At 42.7% G+C, this 27,821-nt stretch overlaps 2 protein-coding genes across 4 annotated transcripts in view; one reads left to right on the forward strand and one right to left on the reverse strand.

Moving 5' to 3' along the window:
• The first annotated feature begins 264 nt into the window (after positions 1–264).
• On the forward strand, positions 265–27,733 carry LOC144510826 (SPRY domain-containing SOCS box protein 3-like). 3 transcript variants are annotated; one of them, XM_078240768.1, is made up of 7 exons: positions 265–372; positions 11,263–11,408; positions 16,810–16,984; positions 19,889–20,076; positions 22,415–22,517; positions 23,575–23,700; positions 27,025–27,733. In XM_078240768.1, exons 2-7 carry the CDS (start codon positions 11,277–11,279, stop codon positions 27,369–27,371), a joined length of 1,071 nt encoding a protein of 356 aa, XP_078096894.1. In that variant the 5' UTR covers positions 265–372; positions 11,263–11,276; the 3' UTR covers positions 27,372–27,733. The 3 variants fall into 3 exon arrangements, with proteins under 3 accessions (XP_078096894.1, XP_078096896.1, XP_078096895.1); XM_078240770.1 differs by having other exon boundaries at positions 308–372; positions 16,815–16,984; XM_078240769.1 differs by having other exon boundaries at positions 308–372; positions 11,263–11,311; positions 16,815–16,984.
• LOC144510449 (structure-specific endonuclease subunit EME2-like) overlaps positions 27,540–27,821 on the reverse strand; it is a 48,874-nt gene continuing 48,592 nt past the window's right edge. The window contains exon 9 of the mRNA XM_078239892.1: positions 27,540–27,692. Coding sequence (XP_078096018.1) covers positions 27,540–27,692 — 153 coding nt within the window. The remainder of the gene's footprint in view (positions 27,693–27,821) is intronic.

The raw sequence follows: 27,821 nt of genomic DNA on the forward strand, positions 1-27,821 counted from the left end.
GACACGCACGCCACACTGCACGCACGCCCACGCACTTGAGCCACTTCACGCCGACGGCAGCAGAGCCGCGCGCAGGCGCCGACCACCACCTCAACCTGACGGCCGGAGCTGCGCGAGGAGGCGGGGCCATCGGCGGTGCTATGATTGACGTGCCGATTGTTCAACCAGCGGACGGATCGCGAAGGACGTTTGGGTCGGATGGGCGAATGGGGTGGAGACTGAGGGGGCGGGGCGGAGACTGAGGGCGGAGATTCAAGTTTGGTTGAGCCACCAGTCTATATATAGAAGACAGTGAGGGGGGCGGCGTAGGTTGAGCGGGCACTAGTTGAGGGCGGGCAGGAAGCGCGCGCGAGAGAGAGGGAGTTAACCAAGGTGGGTGACCGTTGAAAATAAACAGCTTTTTTTTCCCCTCTTCTCTCGGTTTTTGGACGGTGCCGCCGCGGGGTAGATTATATGGACGGGAGAGGCTTTATTTTTCTGTGGTGTTTTTATGTGTGTGTGTGTGTGTGGTGGGGGTGTGAGGCCTGCGGGACCGGGGGCTCGAGTGACGGGCTCCCCCGCTTTGTGCAGCACTCTCTCCGGGGTGGAGGAGGAGAAGCGCCTGGGGCAAAATCCTCAGCCCAGTCGGTCTGAATGGTTGTCAATGGCTTCACCTTCGCACACTGTAAATTTAATACACATATTACAGAGGGGGGGGAGGCTGGTATACATCTGTGCAATGCTAATAAATAATAAATAAAGGCAAATCCCTTTTATTACGAAGTGGTTTTTGTTGTAGCTTCAAATCTGTCGGCGAGTTATTGCACATTGATTATCTGCATGACGCCTTAACTCGATGTAATTCCCTGACCCCATTCCTTTAACATAGTCTTTTTTATATTATATATGCTAATAAGTGTATATACATTCACATATATATATATATATATATATATATATATACACAACAAACACATGCATATGCACACAGTTCATGCCTGGGCAGCTTTTTATACACGTCTGTTAATGGGTTGCATGCGTGAGCTGGCTGGTCACATTGGTATCTTGGGTGAGTCTGAGCTGTCAGCTTTTTTTAATCTTGCTCTCAGCTCAGGTGGGCCAAGTTGTGTATGTGTGTGTGTTTGTATCCCCATCTGCACCCACCCTCTGATGATGAACCTGTCCACCACGAACCACCATTCGTGGTCCTGATACTGCTTCCAATAAAATGCAGGTCTGTTTCTCCTCCGAATGAGAAGGAATGCAGTTTATTTTAGAATCCAATCACCTTTTTCTTTTAAAACTCGCAGTGGTGTGTGAGTATTTTTTGGGGGGGAGGGGGGAGAGGAGGGAATGTGGTGAATTGGATTGATTAGGATCTAAACTTGAACAACTGATTGTGGTGTTGTAGGACAAACAGGAGCACACTGAAGAGTGTGCCTTTGAGACCAAAGGCTTGAGGTGTGATCAGGGTACTTGTGATGGTGTTTGTTAGATCATTGGGATTGGAATTGAATTCTACTTTAGTAGGGTTGTTATGTTTTGAAATTTTACTCTGGGTAATCTTTTTAAAGTTTGGTTTTGGTGTGGGGCTGACCCACATTTTAAATTTCCGAAAATGCCAATTACTTTGTATGTTTGGCAGCCAGTGTGTCATGTTTCTCTCTTTTTGGACTTCTATAAAGTGATCCTGGCAGTTTCCATGGGATGAATGCCTACTAAAAAAGGGTGTTTCTTTGAAGATTTGGGAGTATTTCTTTTCTAGTGGAGTTTCTGTATTGGAATTGCAAAATGTTATGCAAAATCTATGTTAATATCAGCTATTCCTGTGCTGTGTACTGTACAGTGGAATCTGTCCATCTACATGTGACTGAGACTGTCAAAACTGATATCAGTTTGTTTTCCCCCAGGCCCTGACTGTTTTGCCCAAGATGGGGTGCAGAAAGAATTGCAATCTTTGCTGCAGTGAAATCATAAATGTGTTCATTATTTATGTTTTTGCTAATGGCGATCCGTGCACTTGAGTGCTTCCTTTATGCAATCTCCGTCTGGCAATAAATGGACAACTTAATATTGCATATCGGTGTTTTTAAAAATGGCATGCAAAATCTAATTGATAATGCACATGTAATAGAAGCTTTCAACTGAAAAAGCGACTTGTTGTTGGTGTCAGAGTAAAGTTAATGCTGCAGTATTGTCACTGCCCTTATTTTCAGCATCTCTTCGTCTTTTCTCTTAAAAGATAGAGATTTCTGCCTCTGATACTACCTGCAAAGCACTATAAGACCATAAGACATAGGAGCGGAAGTAAGGCCATTCGGCCCATCGAGTCCACTCCACCATTCAATCATGGTTGATTTCAACTCCATTTACCCACTCTCTCCCCATAGCCCTTAATTCCTCGAGAAATCAAGAATTTATCAATTTCTGTCTTGAAGACGCTTAACGTCTCGGCCTCCACAGCCCTCTGTGGCAATGAATTCCACAGACCTACCACTCTCTGGCTGAAGAAATTTCTCCTCATCTCTGTTCTAAAGTGACTCCCTTTTATTCTAAGGCTGTGCCCCCGCGTCCTAGTCTCCCCTGCTAATGGAAACAACTTCCCTACGTCCATCCTATCTAAGCCGTTCATTATCTTGTAAGTTTCTATTAGATCTCCCCTCAACCTCCTAAACTCCAATGAATACAATCCCACGATCCTCAGACGTTCATCGTATGTCAGGCCTACCATTCCCGGGATCATCCGTGTGAATCTCCGCTGGACCCGCTCCAGTGCCAGTATGTCCTTCCTGAGGTGTGGGGCCCAAAATTGCTCACAGTACTCCAAATGGGGCCTAACCAGTGCTTTATAAAGCCTCAGAAGTACATCCCTGCTTTTGTATTCCAAGCCTCTTGAGATAAATGACAACATTACATTTGCTTTCTTAATTACGGACTCAACCTGCAAGTTTACCTTTAGAGAATCCTGGACTAGGACTCCCAAGTCCCTTTGCACTTTAGCATTATGAATTTTGTCACCATTTAGAAAATAGTCCATGCCTCTATTCTTTTTTCCAAAGTGCAAGACCTCGCACTTGCCCACGTTGAATTTCATCAGCCACTTCTTGGACCACTCTCCTAAACTGTCTAAATCTTTCTGCAGCCTCCCCACCTCCTCAATACTACCTGCCCCATCACCTATCTTTGTATCATCGGCAAACTTGACCAGAATGCCCCCAGTCCCGTCATCTAGATCGTTAATATATAAAGAGGACAGCTGTGGCCCCAACACTGAACCCTGCGGGACACCACTTGTCACCGGTTGCCATTCTGAGAAAGAACCTTTTATCCCAACTCTCTGCCTTCTGTCTGACAGCCAATCGTCAATCCATGTTAGTACCTTGCCTCGAATACCATGGGCCCTTATTTTACTCAGCAGTCTCCCGTGAGGCACCTTGTCAAAGGCCTTTTGGAAGTCAAGATAGATAACATCCATTGGCTCTCCTTGGTCTAACCTATTTGTTATCTCTTCAAAGAACTCTAACAGATTTGTCAGAGCCCTCATTTAATAGCCCCAAGATAAAATGCTGCTTTAATCAAAGGAAATTATTAATTATTATTCTCCTCCTGCCACCAACCTTGCCATCAAAACCTGTTTTTTAAAAATCTCCTTTGCCAAATTGGAAATGGTTCCAGAATCTTCACTCTCTTCATAACTGTAGTTCTTGAACTCTGCAATGATCTTGGTGAATATATACAGTTTGCTTTAAGAACATAAGAACTAAGAGCAGGAGTAGGCCATCTGGCCCCTCGAGCCTGCTCCGCCATTCAATAAGATCATGGCTGATCTTTTCGTGGACTCAGCTCCACTTACCCGCCCATTCACCATAGCCCTTAATTCCTTTACTGTTCAAAAATTTATCCTTGCCTTAAAAACATTCAATGAGGTAGCCTCAACTGCTTCACTGGGCAGGGAATTCCACAGATTCACAACCCTTTGGGTGAAGAAGTTCCTAATTCTGTCCTAAAAAAAGTCCTAAATCTGCTTCCCCTTATTTTGAGGCTATGCCCCCGAGTTCTAGTTTCACCCACCAGTAGAACAAGTTCCCTGCTTCTATCTTATCTATTCCCTTCATAATCTTTTATGTTTCTATAAGATCTTCCCTCATTCTTCTGAATTCCAATGAGTATAGCCCTAGTCTACTCGGTCTCTCCTCATAAGCCAACCTTCAACTCCGGAATCAACCTAGTGAATCTCCTCTGCACCCCCTCCAGTGCTATTTAACGCCATTTTAAAATCTATGGAGGAATGCAAGCTGAGTTAAGGATTCTATTTGTTTGGGATTTATTATCTTCTCTCCCAAATTTCCATACCAGTGTGACAAATGGGTTGATTGTTATTCTGCTGGCTTCTGTTGTTGCCTTGATTTAGTTGTCCTGACAAAGCTACTTCCTCCCCTGACTGAGAACTTCTCAGAGAAGCCCTGCTTTCATGCGCATACCTTTTTTAATTTGTTTGCATCATCATAAAACCTATATCAAACCATGGCCTGAGAAAATGTGGATATTCTGTGTTTTGCCACTTTTATTTTGTGCACTGCAAGGCAAATGGTGTTGCTTTACATGCTGTAACTAAATTTCTGCCTGGCAAACCTGGCCCTCCTGTGTCTGGACTCTTCCATCCCCTTGGCTATGTTTCACCAAGCTTTTGCGCTCTTGCAGTCTACTAAATACTGAACCCAAATAACTTGTCAGCTTTTTGTGAAAAACATTTCTCCCAGTGTTTGATCTTTTATTATGCTTGATGTTATCAACACCGGCATCTCCACATCATGATGTTATCAAGCCATTGTTTGTGTCTCAAAGAGTAGGAACCCTGAAACAAACCTCCTTGAGGCCAATGTGATTGAATTGTGACAGTAGACTGTTTGCCACCATTCTGTGAACCAGTCTAAGCAATAATTGATAAAATTATCAATCCAGCTCAATGCATGTTCATTTGAGGGAGACTCAAATGACTGTCTAGCATCTTAATGTCTTAAAATTTGCTACAAGGCTCTCTTTTTTTCTTCCTGTATAAATCATTAACTGTCATGAAATAGGCCTTTGCCTTTATTCCAAGGTTTTTAGAAATGTTAGAATGTGTTCATTCATTTCTTTTCGCCTGGCCACTTGCACATAACCTAAGATTTTTAATGGCATGTCCCCAAATACAAAATCGCATTATGCAATGAGTCATTCTTTGGAGTCATGTCCAAAGTCTTTTCCTTCTCTTGTCCCTCGGAGATTAAAATTAACCATGCCCTCTTGTTGATGGTTACGTTACCAAAATTGGCTGTGTGAAAAGGCAGTTAAATATCCTTTACCAATAAATCAGAAAACCAAACACATCCAAGAACTGTTTTAGTATGTTAAAATTGCAGGCAAGAATAAGTTAATAGTTAAGAAATAGGGTGTGTAAGAGTTGACATATTGAGAAACAACTTAGAATTTATAGACTATAGCCAGCTTGGGCTATTGCAATGTAAGTAGTCCTGCTGTACATGTGGTAGATTTCACAGCCAAAATTCAAAAATACCTGAACACAATCCTCCCAAAGGTTTTGGATAAAGAATACTTGACCTTATTTGGGGTTGCAGGTGAGTTATTGAAATGCCAGTTTTCCTCTCTTGTTGCCACCTTAGTCTTTATGGCTGGCTGCTTTAATTAGTGAAAATTATTGGGACTGAGTGAGACACTTCCAAATCTGGATCCAAGCCCAATCCAGACTGGTAGAATAAAATTCCTAGTAAAATTGAGGGGTTACTCCAGGACTAAGATTGCTGTATGGTTTAATAAATAAAGATTTAAAATGTAAGGGTTCAAATTGTATACCAATGACTAGATTTCCACTCTGGGAACCTAAGCCTGACCACAGGACAGTTGGCTAATGGCTTGTTGAGGCACTCCTATATTATCAAGATATCTTATCAGCTGACTCTCCAATGGCTGCAGTGTCCTCTACTTTGGAGATTTACTGGATATACTCCAGAGAATCCACAAAAACTAATAAATGCAAACAAATAGCTACTTGATTCTGGGATGATGAAAAAAATTGAATGAAGCTTTGAGGTTTCATTAATTCAGCTGCAGTTTAAAGTTGAAAATTCAGCAGACTGGAAAAAAAGCAGCCCATTAGAACAGATGAGGCCTCGAGGCTGCCCGCGGGGAATTACTACAGTGAATATCAAAATATGGTAATGTGGGGAACAGAATGTGATTTGCAGCTTTTGTATTAAAGTGTTCTGTCATTAAAATGGATTTAATTAGTAAATTTAGGAAGATTGCGCAGCATAATTGCTAACTGGCATTTCCTTTTAATCCCTTACATTCTTTTCTCCCCCACATTTTTAACGTACATTCAATTAACATTTTTCTTTACTTGGTCTCATTGTTCTGAGGAATACTTAGTTCAATTTTAATGCTTGTATATTTTAAGTGGCTTCCTTTCCTAAGCTTAAAATTTTTCTACCTTAGCTGCATTTTTCTCAATCTTTTTAAAATTCACCTTAGACCATAAGACACAGGAGCAGAATTAGGCCACTCGGCCCATCGAGTCTGCTCCGCCATTCAATTGTGGCTGATATTTTTCTCATCCCCATTCTCCTGCCTTATAAAACCATAAGGCATAGACAATTGACCTTGCTAGTAAATTATGGCTATCAAATTGATTCCAGGGGTGAGGGGTTTGTCGTATGAAGAGAGATTGAACAGTTTAGGCCGATACTTTCTGGAATTTAAAAGAATGAGGGGAGATCAAATTGAGGTATGCAAGAAGATGACAGGTATGGATAAAGTAGACATGGAGCGAATGCTTCTGCTAGTGGGGCATTCTAGGACAAGAGGTCATAGTCTTCGGATAAGGGGTTGCAAATTTAAAACAGTTGAGGAGAAACCACTCTTTCCCCCCCCCCCCCCCCCCCCCCCCCCCAAGGGTTGTGACTCTGTGGAATTCGCTACCCCAAAGTGCTGTGGATGCTGGGACAGTGAGTAAATTTGAGGAGTTAGACAGATTTTTAATTGGTAATGGGTTGAAGGGTTATGGGGAGAAGGCAGGAAAATGGGGATGAGGAGCATATCAGCCATGATCGAATGGCGGAGCAGACTCGGGCCGAATGGCCTAATTCTGCTCCTATATCTTATGAACTTGTGGTCTCGTCTCCATGAACTCTTTTGCTAAGCAGGGTTGGCCCCACTGTCCTGGCCAATATTTATCCCTCAGTTTAACCTGACTAAAACAAATGATCTGATCATTAGCGTGCTGTTGTTTGTGGCTGTTTGCTGATTATGCATTTTGGCTGCTGCTTTGTTTCCTGAATTGCAACCGTGACTACACTTCAAGATAGTATGGGTCAGGTAGTCATGACCCACCCCCCCCCCCCCACCCCCAAACTATCTCTGTTGCTGTGAACCCACCTTAATTCCATGTGTTATTTTCTCTACCATAACCAACTTGTGGTATCATGTGATATGCATTTTAAACACTGATATTCAGTAAATGATTTTATTATTTTTGTTTACTCAAATAGTAATACAATTGGTTAGGCACCATTTTCTTTCGAGCTGTGTACTGACTGTAATCCAACTCCTTACGGTTTTCATTCCGTATTATAGACCGTTTGCTAAAACAAGTTGGGATATAATTTCTCTGATGGGTAATTGCCCTGATGAAGCGTCATCCAAATTCGAAACGTTTGCTCTGTTCTCTCTCAATTGCTGTCAGACCTGCTGATACTTTCCATTTTCTGTGTTTGTTGCATATAATTTTCTGACTACTTTTTTTCTTTCAAAAGGGACTGAAAGGCAGTGTTTCTGGGCTTTGGGGGTTTCAGCATAACTTTTAATTTTAATCCCATGATATGTTTGGAAGGTGGCTGCGTGGGGACTGGTAATATGGACTACTTTTAGTATTGGTTCTAAATTCTCAATGCAATACAACATTCTATAATCTGACTCTTCTGGAGTTGAGTTGCGTAGGGCACACAAGCATCTTCTGACCATGTTACATGGGGATATATTTTTGTCTGCCTTTGGTCTATGCAGTGTGTTTTACACCTTCATTTTAGTGAATTAGATATTTTTTCCAGTCAGGAGAGGTCATCATGAAGATCTGGTGTTTGTATTTGCTGATCTTTTACTTTGTCACCCTAGTTGGTAAGGTCTGCTATGATAGCCTGCAAACTTATGTTTGCACATTAAACAAAGGATTTAAAGTCTCATGACTTTGTGACCATGCATGATTGATCCGCAGAATTGCTATTTATGGCATGATTTTTGTGGGATCACGTGTGGGAAATGCTAAAACATTGAGGAAGGAAATTTGCAGAATGCATATCCATCTTTCAAGATGGATCCAATAGATTTCTGTTTTTCTTGCCTTGTTCCAAAAAAAGACTAGTGATCACTTGGTCTGCTGTGCACCCGCTTGTTTTCAAGTTTGGCATTGCGTATCTGATCAGTAACTAAGAGACAACAGTCTTTCTTTCATCCTTTCACTTAATTTCCACAATGCGCAATGACTGCATCCTGCTGCAGCCAGTGTATCAACATTTTAAGCCTGTGAAAGAGTCATAAATCAACAATGCACATCACTGTCAGTAATGCTGTGAGCAACACAGTTCTCATTTATCAGACAGGAATGTGATGAAGGAAGATGCAATCATCATGTCAATAACCATAACTGGCTTTCATTTTCAGCACAAGAAAAATCTTTTCAGAATACGAGACTTTAATATGAAAATTAAGTCTTGCACTCTTCAACCACTGGGCATGCATCATCGGCCTCAATTGTGGATTGGAGATAATTATGCTCTTTCTGTGAACAATCTATTTGCTTGCTGCACAAAGGAACATCTTTCGCTTACAGTTTTAAAGTTTATTTATTAGTGTCACAAGTAAGCTTACATTAAAACTGCAATGAAGTTACTGTGAAAATCCCCTAGGCGCCACATTCCAGCGCCTGTTCCGGTACACTAAGGGAGAATTTAGCACGGCCAATGCACCTAACCAGCACGTCTTTCGAACTGTGGGAGGAAACCGGAGCACCTGGAGGAAACCCATGCAGACATGGGGGCAATGTGCAGACTCCATACACAGTGACCCAAGCTGGGAATCGATCCTGGTCCCTGGCCCTGAGGGGCAGCAGTGCTAACTATGCCCTATTGCCTCAAGATTGTCGATATTAAGCAATGCAAAAGGAAAATGACCATAATATTCCAAAGCAAGCCTCAACTGATAGATGTATTGAACTCTCGGACCTTGATATTACAATGGACCTTGTCCTTGCAATAGACAGATGAGGGTCAGGATTTAAAATGGTAGAATGTGTATACATCAGTTACCATTTTTGCAACGGTAAGTCTGTGACATCACTGGCTAGGCCAGTATTCCCTGAATGCTCTTGAAAATATAGTGGTAATGAGCTGCCTCTTGAACCACTGCAGTCCATGTGTTGTAGGTATACCCACAGTGCTGTTGGGGAAAGGGGTTCCAGGATTTTGACCCAGCAACAAATGAAAGAATAGCAATTTCTTTCCAGGTCAGGATGGTATGTGGCTCGGAGGGGAACTTGAAGGTGATGTTCCCATGCACCTGCTGCCCTTGTCCTTTTAGATAGTGACGGTGCTGTCGCAGGAGCCTTGGTGAGTTGCTTCATTGCATCTTGTAGATGATGCACACTGCTGCCACTGTTTGGTGGATGGAGTGCCAACCAAGCGGGCTGCTTTGTCCTGGATGGCTTCAAACTTGAGTGGTGGTGTAATTGCACCCATCCAGGCAAGTGGGAGAGTATTCCATCACACTCCTGATTTGAGCATTAAAGGTGGTGGACATGCTTTGGGGAATCAGGAGGGAACTGCCTCTGCAGAATTCCCAGCCTCTGATGTTCTTGCAGCTACAGTATTTATATGGCTGGTCCACTTCATCTCTGGTCAGTGGTGTCCCCCAGGATGTTGATTGGATGGCAGTAATGCCATTGACAGTCACTGGGAGATGTTAGATTCTCTCTTGTTGGAGGCAATCATTGCCTGGCACAAAACTAGATATTGTCCAAGTTTTCTGCATACAGACACAGACTGCTTCGGTATCTGAGGAGTCATAGAACATAGAACAGTACAGCACAGAACTTGTGCTGAGTATTGTATAAATGATCAGCGATCATCCCCACTTCAGCCCTTGTGAGAAGGCCATCAATGTGCTGAAGATGTTTGGGTCCCAGGATATTACCCTGAGAATCTCCTGCAGTGATGTCCTGGAATGGAGACAACTGACAGCCATCTTTCTTTGTGCTCGGTGTAACTCCAGCCAGCAGTGTATGTTCTCCTGATCCCCCATAGGCTTCTTGATGCCACACTTGGTCAAATGCTGCCATGATGTCAAGGGCAGTCACTCGCCTCACTTCCTTTCTGGAGTTCAGCTCTTCTGTCCATGTTTGGACCGAGCTTGTAATGAGGTCAGGAGCGTGGCCCTGGTGGAACCCAAACTCCACAGTGATGTGAAGTTATTGCAGAGTGCTGCTTGATAGCAATATCGATGACGCCTTCCCATCACTTTGATCGAGGGTAAGCTGGAATGGTTTTTGGCCAGGTCAGAGCAACCTTTTGTATACAGGGCATAGCTGGGCAATTTTCAATGTCACTGTGTAGGTGCCAGTGTTGTAGATGTACTGGAGCAGCTCGACTAGGGTGCAGCTAGTTCTAGTGTGCAAGTCTTCAATACTATTGTCAGAATATTGTCATGGTGCATAGCATTTGCAGTATATAGTGCCTTCGGCTGTTTGTGATTATCACGTGGAATGAATTGAATTGGCTGAAGACTGGCATCTTGTGATGCCGGGGATCTTGGGAGGAGTCTGAGATGGCTCATCCACTCGGCACTTTTGGCTAAAGATGGTTACAAATGCTCCAGCCTCGTCTTTTGCACTGATGTGCTGGGCTCCTCCATCATTGGGATCAAGATATTTGTGACGCCTCGTCCTTCAATTAGTTAATTGTTGTCCATCGCTATTCGTGACTATGTGGAAGGATTGCAGAGCTTGGATCTGGTCTGTTGGTTGTGTGATTGCTTACCTCTGCCCATCACTTGCTGCTTTTAAAGTGTGCCTGGTGTGTACAACAGATTCTTGTCATGATGGCTTATTTGGGAAGTGGTTACTAGGCTATCTAAGAAAATAGATTGATTTATTAGTCCCTTTTTAAGAACAGTTTATTTGGGGGGAAAAACTGTCCAACCTGTTGCTAATTTAGTGCAAATGTTCCTATGTTACAGGTTTTAGGAGCGCCATGTCTCGTCGTACCAGAAATAATCGTGCCTGGCGGTATGTGTACAGTGGTATTCGAGACGCTGAAGCTGTGACTGTAGTAATGCCTGACGGATCAGTAGGTCCAGGTGCTGGCTATGACTCGGATGGTCAGGTAGATAATATGACGCAAAATATTTCATTGCTAACATTTTTACAGACTGAGTAGTCTATAAATGAATTATCTAATTTCCTCCCTCCGATTGAGTTCCCCTTTTTTAGCTGAAGCCTAAGTGAAGTGCAGACAGGAATCGAACTCTGAAGTGCTTGTCTCTGCCCTAGTGCTCTCCCATTCCGTGATCAATGGAATTGCTGCTTATAATATTCACTGCTTTTCCTCTTCTTGGGATGGACTTAGATTGCATAGGATGAACACACGTTTGAGAATTACCAATGGGCAGCGTGTATGAGTAAATAGGGCTTGATTCAGAACTGCAGTTATTTTATCTGAACACTTTGCTGCTTTCAACAGTAGAGTAACTTTAAATTCTTAGAACTTCAAAATAATAAAAAAAAACTTTCCCGATTGTAGTATAAAGGTCTGGCACAAATCAGACAGAGTACAGTACTGCCCACAGTGATGTAAGAGCACTTGACCCGTACCCAATGTTGGACAGCATGGAGACAGCTCCTAGCTTGTACTCTTTGCTGTATATTTCTGATAGCTAGCCTATGTATGACAGCAAAGACTTGTTCAGACCTACCAAATTGTAACCAACACTCTACAACATGGTGGCAGTAAAGGGTGGATGCCGAAAGCATGAAAAAGAAACTGCAGAGTCAAGGGACCTTGCGAGATAACAAAGGGCTGACATTACAACAGACCCAAATGAACATGGAGTCATAAGACCTAGCAAGATCACAAAAAGAGTGAGTAAGATACAGTAAAAAGGCAGAATAGACAGCAATCAGAGGTAGTATTCCAGAAGTAAGCTCCTTAACACATGGCTGCAGCTTTTGGAAAAACCCAAAGCCTTACAGAAAATGTAGAGGAAAAACTAAAAGGCCAGAAGACTGAGAGAAAAAATGTGGTGAAGCATTCTGACCTGAAAACAAGCTCTAGATGCAGAGGAAAAAGCTCCAAAGAGAGACTTGGATGTTAAAGGCAGAGATTAAAGATTCCATACTGCAGCACAAGACTCTATTGAACCTCAAGTGAACCAGATGGGTTTTTACAACAATCAACGATGGTCATCATTACACTTCCAATTCCAGATTCAAATTTCACCATCTGCTGTGGTGGGATTCAAATCGGTCCCCAGAACTGTACCGTGGCACTCTGGAATATTAGTCCAGTGACAAGACCACTGGGTTGCCACCTCTTTTTGATGGAATTAAAACTTTTGATGGCCTCCAAGCATCAGAAATCTCTAGTAAGCATTGTGCAGTGTCAGAGGTTTACAGCATGGAAACAGGCCCTTCGGCCCAACTTGTCCATGCTGCCTTTTTTTTTAGCCACTAAGCATTAGATTACATAGGGTAGACACACAATAGAGAATTACCAATGGGCAACGTGTATGGATAATTAGGGCTTGATTCTGGATTCAGAACTGCAGTTATTTTAACTGAACTCTTTGATGCTTTCAACAGTTGAGTAACTTTAAATTCTTAGAACGTCAAAATAATAAAAGAGACTTCCCCGATTGCAGTATAAAGGTCTGGCGCAAATCAGGTTAACTGGCTGTTCAGTTACTCGAGCAGAATTAACAACCAAAGCTAATGAACTTCTTGAACTCGCTCCAATCTGAACAACATGAAAGTTGAGATATGGAATAGCAAATCCAGACTCTGAAAGCAGGTAAGAGAAATTCCTGTGGAACAATCGGTGGCCACTGAATAAAGATTCCAAATAGATCTGAATATCCAGGTGAAGTTGTCCATGTTCAACAGTCCAAGGATGTGCGGGTTAGGTTGATTGGCCATGCTAAAATTGCCCCTTAGTGTCTTGGGATGCGTGGATTAGAGGGACTAGCGGGTAAAATATGTAGGGATATGGGGGTAGGGCCTGAGTGGGATTGTGGTCGGTGCAGACTCGATGGGCCGAATCGCCTCTTTCTGTACTGTAGGGCTTCTATTCTATTCTTCTATTCTAGAACGCAAAAACATAGCCAACTCCACTTAGCTGAGAGGTTGCTGAACTGAATGAAAAGATTCATAAGCTCAAACAATCGGAAAAGAAGGAAGTACTCAAATTTGGGTAAATTGTGAACAATTGGCCACTGGCCCATTTTGAAACATAAACTTACAGATGTCACAGTGACCCACATGATGGCAGAAGTACAAGTGATGAGAATACGAGCACTACGTCCATTCACCTCGCATGAAAGTAGCGACCACCAACCAGTGCACGACAGCCAAGCCGACCAAGTGTGTTTCAACATGAGAAAAATGGAAGAAAAGGATGAAAACTTGCCCAGCTGCCGTAACCTCAATCTACAGGAAGAAAGAGCAGCAGCAGAGCCTACCACTCCTCCAGTGGGAGCCTGAGCAAGCTATGTAAGAATTGCAAGGTCCTCGGGCCACCTGAACCTTTGAATTCAAGGACCTGAAGGGGAGCAGTGAGGTGATAATCATGGGCTGTAACTTCCTTGGTGTCTGATTTTGGGGGCTGTCCCAAAGATGTGTTGGGACACCCCCCCCCCCTCACCCCCCCTCCCCAGTTTGACTTTGCTGGCTTCTATGATAGTTGTGCTGCCTGGATCCTGCCTGGCCTGAGTCAGGAAGCTCCAGTGACACAGCTTCCTGACACAGCAGAAATTTGGCACGGGTAAGTGGACACGGAGTGGTAGACCGCTGCTGGTTGCTGAGGAAGTTGCAGCCTAATGTACTAAAGGCAACTTTAGGTAAACTATAATCACTTGCATGAATTGATTACAGACTAGGTTATGGAAAGGGGGATACAACGGCCTGGCACATGTAGGGTTATTGTTGGAACCCTATATGTACCACCCACAGTGATGTCAGAGCATACGACCTGCACCTCTGGGTCAGTCAGAGCCTTGTGTGCCAGCAAGCTTGGAGAAAGCTTCAAGCACATACCCTAAATAGCTCCCAAGTGTCAAAGACCTGGTGTTAACCTACATATGACTATAACTAAAGGCTTCTTCAGACCCCAAACTGTAATCCGCACCCTAGAACTAATGAATCTAATGAACAGTTTTTTACTATCAGCTTCCTATAGGTGCAAAGTTCATTCACAGAATGATTTTTTAAAAATTGATTCTTGAAATGTGGGCATCACTGGTTAAACCAGCATTTATTGCCCATCCCTAGGTGCCCTTGAAGGTGGTGGTGAGCTGCTGCCTTGAACCACTGCAATCTATGTGGTGTAGGTACACCCAAAATGTTTTTAGGGAGGGAGTTCCAGGATTTTGACCCAGTGACAGTGAAGGAAAGGTGATATATTTCCAAGCCAGGATGGTGGGTAGCTTGGAGGGAAGCCTGATGGTGTTCCTATGTGTCTGCTGCCCTTGTCGTCCTAGATGGCAGTGTCCATGGATCTAGCAGATGTTGCCCAAGGAGTCTTGGTGAGTTGCTGCAGTGCCTCTTGTAGATGGTACATGCTGCTGCCACTTAAGTCAGTGGTAGAGGGAGTGAGATTGAAGGTGGTGGATGGGGTGCCAGCCAATTATGCGAGTTGCTTTGTGCTGGATGGTGTCAAGCTTCTTGAGTATTGTACTCATCCAGGCAAGTGAAGAGTGTCCCATCACACTCCTGACTTGTGCCTTGTAATATGGTGGACAGGCTTTAGGGGAGTCAGAAGGTGTGTTATACACCACAGGATTCCTAGCTTCTCACCTGCTCTTGTAGCCAAAGATTTACTTATATGGATAATCCATTTCAGTTTCTAGTCAGTGGTAACCCTCGGTGTTAGTGGGAGAATCAATGATGGTAATGCCATTAAATGTCATGGGGCGATTGCTATCTTCTCTCGTTGAAAATGGTCATTGACACTTGTGTGGCATGTTACTTGCTACTCAAGCCTGGATGTGGTCCATGTCTTGTATTTAGACCTGGACTGCTTAAAAGTGCATTTGACTTGATGACGAATTATGGGGCAGTATCTAGCTCAGACTTGAACTGTAACTTAGTTTCAACTGAATCAAGAAAATAGTATAACAATGCTTGTTTTGACTAGAAATGGAGTAGTTATTGTGATATTTTGGATTCTGCAGTATTTAATGAAATTGGAGCTCTCAGAAACGTACCACTAAAACAACCTATTGCGAAGTAAAACAAAATACTGCAAATACTTGGGCCAGGCAGCATCTTTGGAAAGGAACGGAATTAATATTTGAGTTTGGAATTCCGCATTAAAGTCATAGTCTAATCCAGCAAAGTCGGGGTGGTTTCATGGAAGGGAAATAGTGACTGATTAATTTATTAGGGTATTGAGTGGCGAAGCAGGCTCCAGGGGCTGAACGGTCTACTCCTGTTCCTCTTCTGGGCTGATAACTCTTCACCAGAACCCATGCTGCTGAAAGATCATCGACCTGAAATGTTTAATGTTTTCCTCTCTTCTGATAACTGACGTGCATATTCCCATCATTCCTATTTTTACTTCAGACCTCCTAGCAGCTGTTGTATTTTATTTATCTATTGTTGCTAAATTTTTAATGTATTTATTGTTGGCAAGTCTCAATTTGTCTCATGTGTTGGGCCTTACTGAAGTACAATAGTTGTCCACTGTGGCAATGGTGTGAAGTTAACAGTAATTATTATGCTAAGGTTTTCCTCTTTCATTATAGATGATATAGAAGAGGAAAACTCGGGTTGGCTGAGGCTAGACCATATTTATTTGCCACTGATGGATGAGGGCTGACCAAACGAGCAGCACAGTGGTTAGCACTGCTGTCTCAGCGCCAGGGACCCAGGTTCGATTCCCGGCTTGGGTCACTGTGCGGAGTTTGCACGCTCTCCCCGTGTCTGCGTGGGTTTCCTCCGGATGCTCTGATTTCCTCCCACGGTCCAAAGATGTGCGGGTTAGGTGGATTGGCCATGTTAAATTGTCCCTTAGTGTCAGGGGGACTTGGTAGAGTAAATGCATGGGGGTAGGGACTGGCTGACATTGTGGTCGGTGTAGACCCGATGGGCTGAATGGCCTCCTTCTGCACCGTCCGATTCTATGAAACATTCCTGCAATCAGGTTAAAGCTGTTGCTCCTTTTGTAGCAGCGCTTGAACTAGTGTAGCTAGTTTTACTTGCAAAGCCTTGTTTCTGGAAGCATTCACAAGCATCTGCCTTTGAAAAATCTTTTTTTTGCCAATCTTGGTTTTGCTGCTTATTTACAGACCTCACCAGTTATTGGATTGAAACATTAATGAGTGGGGGAAATCAAATATGGGTCAGATTTCAATTTCATCTGATTTTGAAACTCTTGTCATTGATTTTAAATCTTGCTGGAGTAATGGGGAATTATGTTGGAAAAAACTGCTTATGGTACAGTAACAAAATTGGTGCTATGAGATCATTTTGAAATTTTGTTTTAATGTGGCTTTTGTTTCATCTCTTCAAAGCACAGCGACTCCGACTCTGAGCCAGAATTCCACTTGCCGCCATCAATCCCAACAGCATTACCTGTGACCGGAGAATCTTACTGTGACTGTGTAAGCCAAAGTGACACTCGATATTGTGGTAGTATGCGTAGCTTCCATCGCATGAAGGACTGTCACTGTGGAGAGGAGGATGAATGTAAGAATGAATTCAAAATTGCCTTTACTTTCAAGGGATTAGGTACCACCCAAGTTTATAGCAGTTAATAAGTGCATTGGAAATGTAAAAGGATCTTGTGGAATGTTTAATCCTGGTGCCCTTCAGAATTATAGCATCAATTCTTCATTCTACAATTCGGAGCTTTTAAGAAATCAGTCATCAGATCTGTGGCAAGTGAATAAATTTGCGGTATCTATTTTTGGCATGAGATTGTGCCAGTGGAAACCACATCTTAGCGAATTTAGTATCAATTGAGGTGCAGCAATCAGCTTGGTCAAAATGAGGTTGCAGTACATTGCAGCAGTTGATTTTCAGCATGGTGTACTCTGTTGCCAATTAAGGAATCTCTGATATCATTGTCATTTTGACTTTAAACTGCTGGATCTGCCCTCAGGTGGACTAAATGGAGACCAGCTGATGTCGGAGCAGCCCATCGAGTCTGCTGTGCCATTCAATGAGATCATGACTGATCAGATAATCTTCAACTCCACTTTCCTGCCTTATCGTCATAACCCTTGATTCCTTTACTGATTTTAAAAATCTGTCCATCTCTGCCTAGAACACACTTAATAAACCAACCTCTAAATCCCTCTACGGTAAAGAATTCCACAGATTCACTGACCTCAGAAGAAATCCCCCCTCATCTATCTTCATGAGTGACCCACGTACTGCGATTATGCCCTCTGGCCCTAGACTCTCCCACAAGGGGAAACAACCTCTTGGGATTCTCAGGAGGCTTGACAGTAAATGCCATGTCTCAATAAGGTCGCCTCTCAATCTTCCAAACTCCCAATGAGTACAGGCCCAACCTCTCCTCATTGGAAAATCCCTCCAAGAACCTTCCCTGGACTGCCTCCAATGCCAATATATATCTCCTTGGATAAGGGGACCAAAACTGTTCAGTATTCCAGCTGTCGTCTAACATAGAACATAGAACATAGAAAGTCACAGCACAAACAGGCCCTTCGGCCCACAAGTTGCGCCGATCACATCCCCACCTCTAGGCCTATCTATAGCCCTCAATCCCATTAAATCCCATGTACTCATCCAGAAGTCTCTTAAAAGACCCCAACGAGTTTGCCTCCACCACCACCGACGTCAGCCGATTCCACTCACCCACCACCCTCTGAGTGAAAAACTTACCCCTGACATCCCCCCTGTACCTACCCCCCAGCACCTTAAACCTGTGTCCTCTCGTAGCAACCATTTCAGCCCTTGGAAATAGCCTCTGAGAGTCCACCCTATCCAGACCCCTCAACATCTTGTAAACCTCTATCAGGTCACCTCTCATCCTTCGTCTCTCCAGGGAGAAGAGACCAAGCTCCCTCAACCTATCCTCATAAGGCATGCCCCCCAATCCAGGCAACATCCTTGTAAATCTCCTCTGCACCCTTTCAATGGCTTCAACATCTTTCCTGTAATGAGGTGACCAGAACTGCGCGCAGTACTCCAAGTGGGGTCTAACCAGGGTCCTATAAAGCTGCAGCATTATCTCCCGACTCCTAAACTCAATCCCTCGATTAATGAAGGCTAGTACGCCATACGCCTTCTTGACCGCATCCTCCACCTGCGAGGCCGATTTAAGAGTCCTATGGACCCGGACCCCAAGGTCCTTCTGATCCTCTACTCTGCTAAGAATGGTACCCTTCATTTTATACTGCTGCTCCATCCCATTGGATCTGCCAAAATGGATCACCACACACTTATCCGGGTTGAAGTCCATCTGCCACTTCTCCGCCCAGTCTTGCATTCTATCTATGTCTCGCTGCAACTTCTGACATCCCTCCAAACTATCCACAACACCACCTACCTTGGTGTCGTCAGCAAACTTACCAACCCTAGTCTAACTAGTACCTTGTATAGTTTTAGCAAGACTTTCCTATTTTTATACTCCATTCCCTTGAAATAAAGGCCAACATTCCATTCCTTCCCTATTACCGGTTGAAGTTGCATGCCAGCTTTTTGTGACAATGAATGACTGACTGGTTTTCAGGATGGAATCTAATTCCTCACTTCTAATGACCATAATGGTAGAAATCTGAACTGTACAAGTCTGTAAAATCCAAATCACTCGCAAAGAGGACTCGAGATTAACTCTCTGTTTCTGTCCCACAGATGATGCCAGACCTGAGTTTTTCCAACACTTTAGTTTTTATTTCAATCACTCCCGTGTTTCTTGTTGGTTTTTTTAATTTATTACTGTTACAACTAGGCTTACATTAAAACTGCAATGAAGTTGCTGTGAAAATCCCCTAGTTGCCATGCTCTGGCGCCTGTTCGGGTACACTGAGGGAGAATTTAGCATGGCCAATGCACCTAACCAGCACGTCTTTCGGACTGTGGGAGGAAACCGGAGCACTCGGAGGAAACCCACGCAGTCACTGGGAGAAGGTGCCGACTCCACACAGTCAGTGACCCAAGCCGGGAATCGAATCTGGGTCCCTGGTGCTGTGAGGCAGCAGTGCTAACCACTGTGCACCGCTCTATCCATATTATAGTGTATGTGCATAGACCCGTAGCCTTTTTTCTTCAGCTGTCATGGAATGTACAGGAAAAGTTGATGTGCTCTGTATTTGACTTTGCAGCATTGACAGAGTAATTTCACTTAAAGGATTTAAGAGTTGGGGCAAGACCATTGCAGTTTTTCAAAATTCCAAAGATGATTATGGGGAATATTCTAATAACTTGAGCGCTAATTTGAGAAATTGAGTGTCTTTCCTGCTCCGCCCTAAATGTCTTTTTATGCCTTTATAAACTTGCTTGGACAATTCTTCAGTTTATTGCACATTATGTCAGCTACTCTTGATGGTCCTGTAATGGGTAAATGAGTAAAACATGACCGTTAGTGGTAATGGTAGCTCACTAAGACTCTTTTTCCTGCAGATTTTGAATGGATGTGGGACGATTCTACCAAGTCCTCGGCTACATTGCTGAGCTGCGAGAACAGAGAAGTGAATTTCCACATGGATTACAGTTGTGGGACAGCAGCCATTCGTGGGGACAAAGAAATGAGTGAAGGTCAACATTTCTGGGAAATAAAAATGACATCCCCTGTATACGGCACAGACATGGTAAGTACAGTAAAACCTATCTAAGATGTAGACACGGTATTACATTATAGAATCCCTACAGTGCTGAAGGAGGCCGTTCAGCCCATCGAGTCTGTACCGACTCTTCAACAAAGTGTCCCACCCAAGCTCAAACCCACGTATTTACCTTGCTAATCCCCCTAACCTACACACCTTGGGACACTAAGAGGCAATTTAGCATGGCCAGTCCATCTAACCTGCACATCTTTGGGGCGTGGGAGGAAGCCGGAGCATCCAGAGGAAATCCACGCAGATACTGGGAGAATGTGCAGACTCCGCACAGACTGTGACCCAAGGCCAGAATTGAACCCAGGTCCCTGGTGCAATAAGCTTTTGTCACATAAGGATTCTTTCTGGAAAAGTGTTATTTCTTGAAGGAACTGTGTAACATTAAATGCCGTTGTGTGTGATTAAAGCTGGGATCAAGGACTTGGTAACCAATTTTGTACATGTTTAGTTTATTTTCATTATGTCTTGTGTTTGTGCATGCTCACTTTAACCACTAATGTTAAGTTGATATTTTTCTTGCTGTATCTTGATTTATTTTTGAACTAAATACTTATCAGATGGTGTTTTAGGCAAGTGCCTATTCCAGTTATCCATCCTTTAACACAGGAAAGTTCCAGCAGGAGCTATGTTAATATTTTGGTTAGCACCTTTGTCTCATCTGTCTGTCCTGTTCTCCACTATTTCCTGTAGAGCCAGAATAGGATCTTTAAAAATTCTAATTGCAGTCTGACCAAAAAAAAAAGTTAACTCCAGCTTTTCTTTCCATGCTTTGGGCTGTGCTGGTTCGTTCTTTTTTTCTTACAAAGTCAACAAGTGAATGAAATTTTTTTAAAAAGAACTACAGTCCCCACCAATTAATGAGTTAGCTTAAAGAAAGAGTGCTAGTCTGTTGAACAAGACTAGTGAATCTCATGATTGAACCCTGCAGCACATAAGAGGGGATTAAGTATATGTGAGTAAGTGTACCATAAGGTCATGTTTATTTCTTAAGTATGTTCATGCAGTCGATGCTGGGTAGTGTAAGTTGTAACCGCCCACCTGTTTGTTTTTTGTCAGAGCTAATAAGTATACAAGGGAATTTGCTATTCACTGGATATCTTCTGCCTGAAATATATGGTGCTTAACACTCGCAAGTGGCAACAGTGTAATAACTGTTAGATCAATCTGAGAGGGCAAACAAGAGCTTTGGTTTAACATTGCACCAGGGAACAGCACCTCCAGTACTGCACTGTAAGTGTCATCCAGGGATTATGTGCTCAAGTGCTTGGAATGGGACTTGAACCCATGACATCTGAGGTCTTACAGGTGAGAGAGTGTTGCCCACTGAACCACAGTGCCAAATCCTGAAGGAATTTACAACAGCTGGTGAGCTTTTCCGATTTGCACTCACTACACTGAGTGCAATAGACATTGGTGCTTTTTGGCTGATTTGAAATGATTGCTCGGTCTTTTTTAAATGGTGGGGTTTCTGTTGTACAGCAAACCTGTTATACTGAAAAACTACAAAATGGCTTATGTTAACATCTGTTCAGACTAGTCAAAGTGGGGACTGAATTCTTTGAACGCTTAAAGTTTATTTTATTAGTGTCATGAGTAGGCTTACATTAACACTGCAATGAAGTTACTGTGAAAAGCCCCTAGACGTCACATTCCGGCGCCTGTTCGAGGACACCGAGGGAGAATTCAGCATGGCCAATGCACCTAACCAGCACGTCTTTCGGGCTGTGGGAGAAACCCACACAGACACAGGGGAGAACGTGCAGACTCTGCACAGACAGTGACCCAAGCCGGGAATCGAACCCGGGTCCCTAGCGCTGTGAGGCAGCAGTGCTAACCACTGTGCCACTGTCTTTAGCTACACAGCAATACAGCTTTGGTCAAACAAAATAATCCACCCTTTGGTCCCAGATTCTGGAGGTCCATCCAAGTTATTGAAATATTCTAAACCGTGAATGGTTAAATTATGAACTGAATCTGTTCAGTGTTGAAGTTTTCGCCATGCAGAAGGCTGGCGATCAGGTTTAATTACTAAATGGCTGGTTTAAGATTTTTTGAGCTTAAACAAAGTCTTCATAACTATTGAAGATTGTCCAGCCTTGTACTGATAATCTGATGTTCTTAGTCCAAACGATGTGACTTTCTCATTTGTTTTTTTTAGTGATTTTTGTAGAGATTCGCAAGAGAGGGGAAAACTCATGTTTACAACTTTTTTTAAAAACACATCCATGGTATCATACTGACCAAATTCTTTATCTTTTTGTAACTTGATGTATTTGACTGGTCCTGTCTTTTATTTCTGTGCACTGTTTAGATGGTAGGAATAGGAACAACTGATGTCAAACTGGACAAATTTCGTCATACCTTTTGCAGCTTACTGGGAAAGGATGAAAATAGTTGGGGTCTCTCCTATACAGGTACTCCTCTTGTGACATCGTTAAAAATAGGGTACTTTGTCGTCCTGCTGTTTGACCATATTTTAAATGGGAGAATATCAGCCCTCTTTATAAATTTGTGTGATTTGTATGGTATTCTCAACTCTGTATCTGCAAGCATTGTTTATACTATGTATATACGGTCATTCTCTTCAATCCATGACAGCTTCCTCCATCCCACTTCCAGCCAAGCTGTTCATAAAATCATAGAATCCCTACAGAGCGGAAGGAGGCCATTTGGCAGATCGACTCTGCACCGACGACAATCCCACCTAGGCCCTATTCCTGTAACCTCACATATTTACCCTGCTAATTGCCCCGACACCAGGGTCAATTTAGCATGGCCAATCAACCTAACCCGCACATCTTTGGACTGTGGAAGGAAACCAGAACACCTGAGGAAACCCACGCAGTACAAGGAGAATGTGCAAACTCCAAACAGACAGTGACCCGAAGCTGGAATTGAACCCAGGTACCTAGCGCTGTAAGGCAACAGTGCTAACCAGTGTGCCACAGTGTTGCCCATATGTTGAAGGAACTTTTCCGTACTGCAGAGCATTGATTGAACTGCAAGTCTTGGAGAGCTGTTTTACCAATGCTTTGAATTATTATTTTTTGATGAGCGCCTGAATCTCAAGTTGAATGAGATAATGGCTGGAAATGGGTAAATGCAAGCCGCAAAGCTGGGACAAATTGAGCAAATACAATGTTGCTTGTAAGCATATGGAATTCTGTGCAAACAGGATTGACTCCAGTGCAAAAATGTTTTGTTGTACCCTGATTTCTAATAGTGTAATTTTTGAAATAGCTTTAAGAAAAAGATCCATGTGCAAAAAGATACTTGGAACTTGTACACTTTGGACTTGGCCAGGAACTTTGAAACCAAGCTTTCAAACCTTTTAATTTCCATCAGTTTGTTACATTCTAAATACCAAAGTTACTTTCTTTGCATGTCTTTACAAAATAACCTGTCTCGTGTACTAGTGTTGCAGTTGTCTGGTGTTAAGCTTTTTTAAATCTATAATTAATTTTGTTGTAGGTGTCTTACATCACAAAGGTGCCAAGATTCAATTCTCAACCAGATTCGGACAAGGCTCCATCATAGGTGTTCACTTGGATACCTGGCATGGTACCCTGACATTTTTCAAAAATAGGAAATGCATAGGTATGGCTTAGTTTTATGTAGTGGGAATTTTATCTTGCCTAGTGCTCCTGAATTAAAATGTTTAATACAATTGCCTGTTGATCACCAGGAGGTTGGATATTCATAAAGCCCCGACAGTGTAGAAGGAAGCCATTCGGCCCATTGAGCCTGCACTGACAACAATCCCACCCTGGTCCTGTCCCCATAACCCCACATATTTACCCTCCTAATCCCCCTGATGTTAAGGGGCAATTTATCATGGCCAATCAACTTAACCCGCACATCTTTGGACTGTGGGAAGAAACTGGAGCACCCGGAGGAAATCACACAGACACGGGGAGAACGTGCAAATTCCACACAGACCCTACTGTTGCAAACTGAGCTACAATAAAACTTTCCTTTACAATTAGGCATATTTATTTAAAGTATGCTGTCCTAATTACAAGACGTTTAAAATGTTTGAGGGGTTTAATTTTTTTTAAACCTAAAGCTGCAAGCAGACTTCAGCAATATTCTGTAAATGTAAAAGATAGGATTCCACAAGTGTCAAATCCAAGTGTTATCCATTCCCAATGACCACCAGGACTTTCTACTAGATTGGCATCTACATAGAAACATAAAAGATAGAGCAGGAGGAGGCCATTTGACCCTTCGAACTTGCTCCACCATTCAATACGATCATGACTGATTGTCCAACTCAATAGCCTAATCCTGCTTTTTCCTAGTGACTTAATTTAAATACTCTTGCAGTTGTAATCTTGCTGCATCACTGCAGAGCTGCTTTGAATTGAATTTAAAAGTTAAATATATATGAAAATTGCGTGAAGTGTCACTGCTGATGTAAGCTACTTGAACCTGTAGAACTTTTGTACAGTGTAACTTTCCATAAAATTCAATGTCTTACCATGTTTTATACAAATGACAATATTAAGTTGATAGCATTAATGTTTACCCTTGCTTGAGATTATCTTGTAAATTAAAAGATTTGACAGTGAAATATTTTCCAACTTGGTTTTTGATTCTATTCTGTTACCAATGATCCTTTGAAAGCGTAAATTATATGGGTTACTGAAGTATGACTTTACGCTTTAGGAGAAAATTCTAAAATCATCAACCATATATACCATGAATGTTTAAGGGCTTATTTCTTTCTGACAAAACCAAAGTATGATATTTGAGCAACAGTTTGAATTTATATCGAAACATATAAAATAGCAGCAGGCCAATTGGCCCTTTGAGCCTGTTCTGCCATTCATTACGATCGTGGCTGATCATCCAACTCAGTAAGCTGCTCCTGCTCCTCCTCTTCTCTTTTTCTCCTCCCCCCCCCCCCCCCCCCCATTTGATTTCCTTCGCCCAGAAACACTCTCTAACTCCATCTTGAAAACATACAATGTAATGGCCTCAACTGCTTTCTGTGGTGGAGATTTCCAAAGGCTCACCGCTCTCTGGGTGAGCAAATTTCTCCTGTTCCTGTACTCAAATCCTCTCGCTCTAAAGGCCACCATGCCATTTGCCTTCCTGTTGCACCTACATGCTTGCTGTCAGAAACTAGTGTACAAGAACACCCAGGTTTCATTGCACATTCCCCTCTCTCAAACCCATAACCATTCAGATATTAATCTGTCGCCTCGCTTTTGTGACCAAAGTGGATAACTTCACATTTATCCACATTATTTTGCAACTACCATGCATTTGCCCACTCATCATTAATATATATTGTATATAGCTAGGGTCCTAGCCCTGATCCCTGTGCTACCTGCTGTTCGCTGCCTGCCATTTCGGCAATAACCTGTTTATTTCTTTGTTTCCTGTCCACCAAACAGTTTTCTATCCATCTCAATGCAGTTTCCCAGTCCACGTGGGACTTTGTCAAAGCCTTCTGAAACTCCAAATAAACCACATCCACTGGTGGCACGATGGCACAGTGGCTAACACTGCTGCCTCATAGCGCCAGGGACCTGGGTTCGATTCCTGATTAAATCCGTGTGGAGTCTGCACATTCTCCCCATATCTGCATGCGTTTCCTCCGGGTGCTCCGGTTTCCTCCCACAGTCCAAGACGTGCTGGTTAGGTGCATTAGCCATGTTAAAATTCTCCCTCGTGCCCGAAAAAGCGCCGGAATGTGGCGACTCGGGGATTTTCACAGTAACTTCATTGCAGTATTAATGTAGGCCTACTTATGACACTAATAAATAAACTTTGGCTCCCACTCGTCAATGTTACGAGTTGCATCTTTGAAGAATTCCAGCAGATTTATCAAGCCTGATTTTCTTTTGTAAATGCATGCTGACTCTGTCCAATCCTGCCACTGTTTTCCAAGTGTTCTGTTATTAAATCTTTTATAATGGACTCCAGCATTAGCGTTACTTTAAATATTATTGGGGCATATTCCGTTCTGTAAGAAAGGCCGTGTGAGTTGTGTGTATATGATTGAATTAAGCTGGGGAAAGATCAATAGAGACAGCTTGTCTTGGAGAGTTGGAGATTAAAAAGAGGTAAAGGTGCTAAGGGCATACATTTGTAAAGTGGATTTATAAGTAAATAGGTTAAGTTTAAAAATTTGCATTTGGAGATAGTTAAGGATTTGCTTTTGAACTGTTATGTTTCGAGGAGAGTAAGGGACTTAAACAAGGGAAGGGTATTAAATTTTATTTCCACTGAAAGGAGGCAATAGGAACACCTGAACGGTTTTTATATTTTTGGAAAAGCTCAGTTTCAATGGTACTGAGGATAATCTGATTGAAGATTAAATGAAAGGGGATATTGTAAGGAGCGATGTTGTGTTGGCTCTGTGGGGAAGACCCTGGAACAACTCTGTGCTGAGTGAAATCTGAAGTAGCCATCCAGAAACCGTTTTGTTCCTGAATTTTCTTGGATTTCCAAGAACTACTTGACATACTTTTTACTAATGTGACAGCAGTTTTGCATTGAATAATATTATCAGATTTTGAGCTAAAAATATGTAAGGGAGTTTGGCCAAGAAGATATTTACTTATCTGTTGTGATCAGTAAGTGTTTTTTGGGGGGAGATTTGTAAGACTGATTTAACTGTGTAACTTGTGCCCAGGTTTTCTTGATTTTTGTTTTAAATTCCAAAAATGTTACAGGAATCCAATGCTCCTAGGATCAGTGGGTTTTTTCCCCTCATTTTCAGAAAACCAACAAAAAGGGTTATAATCAGTAAGCCAAGTTTTCCTCTGGGGTTTGCCTTGCTCAGCAAGTAACATCCGCTGTGGTCGTAATATTTGCAATAGTTGAAAATAGCTGTATTGTGAAATGACAGTAATGGTGTGTGTTCAGCTGGCAATAATGAGTGCTTGTTTTTTTTTTTCTCTTTACAAGGAGTTGCAGCTACTAAGCTTCAAAACAAGAAATTCTTCCCAATGGTTTGCTCAACTGCAGCGAGGAGCAGTATGAAAGTGATTAGATCTTGTTTCTCCCCAACCTCTCTCCAGTACCTCTGCTGCCTACGGCTCCGACAGCTGTTACCTGATCACAATGACAAATTGGAGGTTCTTCCCCTGCCCCCGGGCCTGAAACGGATGCTCCGCAATCGATTGGGATGGGTCCTCTCTATGAATCACGAAGGCAGTGGCAAAGAGGCAGCGTGCAGCTCATCAGGCAGTGATTCCGATAGTTCCTCGGTGGACGCTGAAGCTTGCCAACGAAAAAGATGTCGGCGGACTTAACACTCGTTCTGGTTTGATTTCTCTTTTTAAATCATGACTATAATTCTAACTGCCACAGCTGCAATACTTTAGTATGGACATGGACCAATACTGCTATATGATGAGCCAAATACAAGATGATCAAAGCTCCCAGTTTCATTTTTAATGCTTCTAGCTCCTCTCACCAAACTACTGGGGATTGTTCACTTGTGAACTGAGATTGACGAGAAGTGCTGGATGCTGGCCGAAGTGACCCTTCTGAATAAAGTACCTACGTACTTCGAGAATTTTTTTCAATCTACTTTTTGGCTTTTTCTTTTGTAGGTCATTTAGTGCTTTCACCTTTGAAAGAAAAATTAAATATTCAGCTTGTTTAAAATATTTACCTCCTGATTCTTTTCTTTTTTTTTCCCCCCCCCCCATCTCTCCAGAAAGCTTCATCAAAATTTGCAGATGGTTGAGCCATCCAAA

This window comes from Mustelus asterias, chromosome 23 (genome assembly GCF_964213995.1).
Source record: "Mustelus asterias chromosome 23, sMusAst1.hap1.1, whole genome shotgun sequence".
NCBI lineage: Eukaryota > Metazoa > Chordata > Chondrichthyes > Carcharhiniformes > Triakidae > Mustelus > Mustelus asterias.